Below are 5,853 nucleotides of genomic sequence, written 5' to 3'. Positions count from 1 at the left end.
GACGAGAGTGAGGAGGGCGGTTATTAGGAGAGATGGAATTTGGTGAGATCTAATTTCCTTTGCAAAAATAATCCGATCTACGGGTTTTCCCTAATTGTGAGTGCGACAACATATACAAGCAGGAGCGGGGAGTGGGCAGTGCGGGTTTCCTGTATTATATAGAAAACATGGCTGGGAAGTGACTGTTGGGGTTTGTTTATGGGCACCATAACAAGTGCTTCTCCAGCTATGTGGGCCATGTTTGCACAAAAGATCTATAAAGACGATGCATGACTCGGCAGATGTGGCCCGCACTTGTCAGTGAGACTTGCTGATAAATCAGTAGAACATGCTTGATACTTCTCAAGTTTTATCCCAAAAGTTGCTTACAATGAACAAAGCAACAATTAACGCTTTCATTCCATCTACCACGACACTCATGAGCCCTTTCCTGCAATCTACCACAACGCTATTTTCTATTGGTAAGGAGTCAACACATAAATGTTTGCCGCCTTGTTTGCTGCCAGGAAATCACATGCCCTAGGGAAAATTGCAGGCTACCTTTTGCTTGTGCTGTGCAAAAATTTAGCGATTATAGGAGGCATTTTTTAGTGAAAGATTACCCGATGGACCCAGTGGGCCCTTTAAGCATCCGCTACACATATAGTCGTGCAACACTTCAACACGGCATATAGCAAATGTTAACCCTCACTTGCATTGCCCATTTTTTATGTAAGGTTGTAAACCCTCGACCTACTCCTCGCGCACGATGCTGTCACACTCTAGACTCTCCACCATCACATGTAAACTTAGCTAGCCGCACTCCTCTCGCCTACTATTAGCCTCGTATTCTTTGGAACCAACTTAACTTTATTTGGATCTTTTAGTGGATAATGTTGGTAATCATGATATCCTCTTTGTGTCAACCCAAGAAATATTTTCACAAATATTTTTGCCACTCCTGATAATCCCTATGGTTTTATCTAGAAAACCGCAATTCCAAATAATGGAAACGTAGACCCCGATCTTTCACTTCCAAAGCAACCCCTATTTTTTTTTTGGAAAATTCCCAAAAGCATTTCAGAGACTACTCTGCACTAATATAGTCCACTAATGCAAAAATATTTTCATTTGTCTGCAGCAATATTATAAGATAAAGAGAATTCCATTTCTGGCCATAAATAGTCCATAAATTCAATGATACATGTCTACATCTGTAAGAATCATGAAACATTGCGGAGATGATAATATTGTCAATTTATATACCTCAGGTAAAGATATTGGGTCAAGGTGAATAATATACCCACATATTTCACGCATCAAACACCTTGGACAATAATTGTACCATCAATTGAAGTGTGTGGGTGCTAATTCTGTCTAACCTGGCCATCTCTCGAAACCCTACCTCCCCTGCCGCTCCCCTCCCGGGCGGCGGTGGAGGACCCCGTCCCCAAGCCCAACAGCCGTCCCTCAGGCCGCCGCTGCCGCCATCTTCGGTGGTAGTGGCGATGCCCCTCCCGTCGAACAACGATGGGATGAGAGGGTTTCCGCGGCGGCGCATCATGGGAGGCAATTAGGCGCAGGTTGAGGATGTCGGGCAGCACAACTGCTTGGCCGTGGTCTGATGCACTTCGTCGGTAGCCATGGAGGAGTGGGTGGAGCGGTGGCTTCCTTCACCCCGACGGCGGTTCGGCGGTGCTACGCATGATCCACGTCGCCTTTTTCCTCTCTGGTGATCCTGCATGAGTGACTGGCAGCGTGGGGGCTGCTGGTCTAGCTTTTTTTGGTGCCGGTCCTCGGTTTCTCTCATGCGAAGATGCAGACCTGCCGGAGGCCAATCTGCCTTGATCTGGCTGGAGTGATGAGTTCCGGAAGGCGCCACCGGCAAATGGGATAGTGCATCTTTTGCCTAGAGTTTGCTGGATCGGGTGGTATTCGGTCGCGCGCATCCATGCTTTTATTCCGGCCGTTTGGTTCTGTAGGGAGTGGCGCGAAGCTCTATTATGTGTTGACACCAAGTGACTTTTTGATCCATGGTGAAGTCAGAAGAAAGAATATCATGAAGGTCAGATTGGAGGACTAGCTAAGGGAGGTTCAATTCTCCGCGATATTGAGGGACTTGCTTGGCGTTCTAGGCTCCGCAACAGTGGTATGAAAATGGGGGCGACAATACAGGTGAAGTTCAGAGTCATACCTTTCAGGGTGAAAACCCAATGTCTGGCCTTAACTGGTTGTGCCTAGCAATGAACTTGTTGGAGGTATTGGTTTGATAGCGGGAACTATCTTCAGGGTGAAAACCTAAGATCTTTGGTCGGGCGACGACAGCGCTGGTGCACCGTTCCCTTCTTAGAGGCGTCGCTTTTGGAGATGTGTTTTCTTGGTGGTGGATGTATTGTTGTTGTTAGGTCTGGGATGCTGTAGCGGACCTTTTGTTTCTTAGTTTATTTTCTCTTTTTTAGCTGTGTGCATCCGTACTGCCATTAGGGTGTTGTCGTTGTTGCAGAGGCTAGGTGTAATTGGTATCTTTTGATATTAATATATTATCTTTATCGAAAAAAATCAATTGAAGTGTACACCAAACTATTTCTAAACATCCTTAAACTTTTCGACAATACCCAATACACATATGACATATCATCGTGGTAAAAGGTCAACTTCATTTGAATAGAGGAATCCTCTATGCGAACTATCGAACACGTTGGCCTTTAATGGACATTGATGAATGCATTTGGTTTGGCATGTGGGGAGTGCATTATGCACTGCATTAAACGCATTTGGCAAAAACAGTATTTGCCCATCCCCAACCCTAACCCTCCGCCCCCAACCCTCCGCCTCCGCCGCCGCCGGTAGCGCCGCCGGTAGCGCCGCCGGGGCAAAGTCCCTCGGGGCGTGGCGGCAGCGGGGCCCCTTCCTCATCGCCGCGTGGATATCGGCGGCCGGATCCCCACCTCCTCGATGCTTGGCGGAGCAGACGCGCGTGGGATGGGCGACGGCGGCGGCGGCCCTGCTCCCGTCGGCTGTCCCCTGGCGGACCGGTCGGCGCAGGTGGGATGGGCGGCGCTGCGGTCTCCCTCTTCTCGTCGGCTTCCCGCAGCACTCCGGCAGGGGTTGGTGGTGGGCGGCGGACAGACCCTCGGTCTATGCCATGCCATCCACCCCCGCCTCTCGCTGGTGCTTGGAGGCGATCTCGGGCATCTTCCGCGACACGAGGGCGCCCGGGGCAGCAGCCTTGGGTTTGACGGAGGAGGTGGCCTCTTCTTCGCCGGAGAGGGTCGGCCTGCGGTTGGTGGTGGTGGATTTTTGATCTATCATCGCCATCCGGCGGTGAGATGGAGGTGCATGGAAGCCGGCGATGGTGTCGCCGGTGGAGGGTTGGGTTGGCCAGTCCGGGATGGTCGCCGACGTGGGGGTCCAGCCTAAATAAAGGCGGCGGTCCTAGGGCCTCTCTTGCGTGAAGAGGAGGACCTACCGGAGGCCTGGACTCGTGATCTGGCCGGAGGGTTGAGTTCCGGAAGGCTCCGCCGGCGAATATAACAGTGCTTTGCCTGGAGTTTGCTGGATCGGAGGTATCCGGTCGTGCGCACCCATGCGTTTATTCCGACCGTTTGGTTCTGGAGGGAGCGGCGCGAAGCTCTTTTTCTGTGTTGACATCAAGTGACTATGGATCCATGATGAACGTCGGAAGAAGAGAATTTCATGAAGGCCGGAGGGGAGGACTAGCTAAGGGAGGTTCAAGTCTCCGCGCTGTTGAGGGGCTTGCTTGGTGTCCGGGCTTCACAGCAGCGGTATGAAAGTGGGGGCGACAACACATGTGAAGCGCAGAGTCCTACCTTTCAGGGTGAAAATCCAAGGTCTGGCCTTAACTGGTTGTGCTCGGCAGTGACCTTGGTGGAGGCATTGTTTTGAGAGTGGGGACTATCTTCAGGGTGAAAACCTAAGATCTTTGATCGGGCGACGACGGTGTTGAAGCATTGTTTCCTTCTTGGAGGCGTCGTTTTTTGGAGAGTCTGCAATTCAGGTGTTGTCATGGTGGTGGATGTATTGCTGTTGTTAGGTCCGTGATACTGTAGCGGGACTTTTGTTTCTTAGTTTTCTTTTCCTTTTTTTGGCTGTGTGCATCCGTAGTGCCATTAGGGTGGTGCGTTGTTGCAGAGGCTGGGTGTAATTGGTATCTCTCGATATTAATGTATTCCCTTTATCGAAAAAATTAAACGCATGGTGGAAATAGCATTCGTCCAAAAGAGCGGCTGAAACGCGAGCGGCATGTCCCGAGAGCGGCATAGCCCCATAGCGGCGCCCACGTTCAGCTCGTGCGCCACCGTGCCACAGACCCCGCGGGACCTCGCCTCCATGCCTGAGCAATCGTCAGACTATAATTTGAACGGAGCAGGGCATCTAGCAGAGAAGCTAACGAGAGAGGGAGTAACACACACTTCGAGTAAGTCAGAACTCATGCAAACTCGCTCATGAAGTGGTCATAAAATGACTCAGACCAAATAGGGAGCTGAGCGCTGTGACCATCAGCATCACATCTTGAGGTGATGCAAGCATCCCCAAGGATGCAAATAGGGAAGTCATCAAGCGACGGAAGGGAGTTCTCTGACATGAACAACGGTTTGTGGGTGCTATTCTCCCCATCACCGTTGTTCGCAGTGTAATCTGAGTTCTGGTTACCACCATTGATGATGGGCTGTTCATAGAATGAGCTACTAGGTATCTGGATGTCAGGCAGTTGCCCAGTTAAGAAGTCTTGGCCGTTGATACCCTCCAGGATCCTTGGGGACGACAACGAGGAAGAGGAAGACATCTGCGAAGGACTAAGGAGGCCAATCTGCTCCAGGTCAGTAGGGATGGTTTTTATGCTGCTGGAGGTGGGACTACTCACAATGGCCGCTGCAGACTGAAGCAGGCACTGTAAGTAATCGAGCTTTGCCGCCTGGACTGCATCGGCTTGCAGCTGGAGGTGGCTGGAGGTGTTGTCTTCCCATGGATGCTGCTCCACGAGCTGGCGGAGGTTGGCAAGCGCGATGAGCTGTGGCAGCGCAGCGAAGAAGTCGGTTCTTGGTCGGTGTGTCATGGGGTCGAAGCCCATCTGGATCAGCTTCTTCTTGAGGTGCGTGTTCCAGAAGTTCTTGATCTCGTTGTCGGTCCGCCCCGGGAGGTGCTTTGCGATGGCTGACCACCTGGTTTGATCAGCACAACAGTTTACGGGTGTTAGCTAGAGCGCCTCATGTCAAAGGACAGTTGATAGATGGCAGGAGTATATGTGGAAGGGATTTGGTAGAGGTTGTGCATTACTTGTTGCCAAGGACGGAGTGGAGTTGGAGAATGGTCTGTTCTTCCTCGGGGGTGAACTTCCCTCTCTTGATATCTGACCTCAGGTAGTTCGTCCATCTCAGCCTGCAGCTCTTGCCACACCTGTTCAGTCCTGTGAGAGATGCATGCATGAGTCACACTATGAATTAAAGCTAGCTATGGCAACTGTGCTCTCAGACAGAAATTATAAGCGTGTATGGCATATACCTGCAAGCTTCGGCAGTGTTCTCCAGCTCCCATGGCCGCTTTTTACGATGTACTCTGTGAGCTTTTGGTCTTCTTCAGCGGCCCAAGGGCCTTTCTTGAGGCCATTCTCATCGCAGCAAGGAGACCTCCCCATTGATAGGACTGAGATAGGATTGGGGTAGGATGGTGCAGTTGGGAAGGAGGGAGACAAGCTATCTGCCTTCCAAGCTTGGTCCTTGGGTTTCCTGTGCCAAGGATGGCTGGTCACCGGAACACAGCTTCCTCTATATAAAGGAGAAGAAATCCTGGATTCCTAAACCAAGGTTAGACATAATTTATTCAAGTAGTAATGACTGATTTGCCCTTTCATTA

At 50.8% G+C, this 5,853-nt stretch overlaps 1 protein-coding gene across 1 annotated transcript; it reads right to left on the bottom strand.

Annotated features, from left to right (window-relative positions):
• Nucleotides 1-4,429: 4,429 nt before the first annotated feature.
• LOC124688414 (transcription factor MYB93-like) lies at nt 4,430-5,635 on the bottom strand. The gene is made up of 3 exons (XM_047222098.1): nt 5,503-5,635; nt 5,278-5,407; nt 4,430-5,162 (listed from the first exon to the last, which is right to left on the bottom strand). Exons 1-3 carry the CDS (start codon nt 5,633-5,635, stop codon nt 4,430-4,432), a joined length of 996 nt encoding a protein of 331 aa, XP_047078054.1.
• Nucleotides 5,636-5,853: the final 218 nt, after the last annotated feature.

This window comes from Lolium rigidum, chromosome 2 (genome assembly GCF_022539505.1).
Source record: "Lolium rigidum isolate FL_2022 chromosome 2, APGP_CSIRO_Lrig_0.1, whole genome shotgun sequence".
In the NCBI taxonomy this organism is placed as follows: Eukaryota; Viridiplantae; Streptophyta; class Magnoliopsida; order Poales; family Poaceae; genus Lolium; species Lolium rigidum.
The sequence above is the reverse complement of the archived record's forward strand: the minus strand, read 5'-3'. Positions and strand labels throughout refer to the sequence as shown.

What these genes read in the sequence shown, in the direction of transcription:
- LOC124688414 (XM_047222098.1), bottom strand. Translation starts at nt 5,635, where the DNA reads ATGGGGAGGTCTCCTTGCTGCGATGAGAATGGCCTCAAGAAAGGCCCT. An exon ending in AACACTGCCGAAGCTTGCAG is followed by an intron (nt 5,408 to 5,502) that starts GTATATGCCATA and finishes CATCTCTCACAG; the next exon opens with GACTGAACAGGTGTGGCAAG. An exon ending in CACTCCGTCCTTGGCAACAA is followed by an intron (nt 5,163 to 5,277) that starts GTAATGCACAAC and finishes TGATCAAACCAG; the next exon opens with GTGGTCAGCCATCGCAAAGC.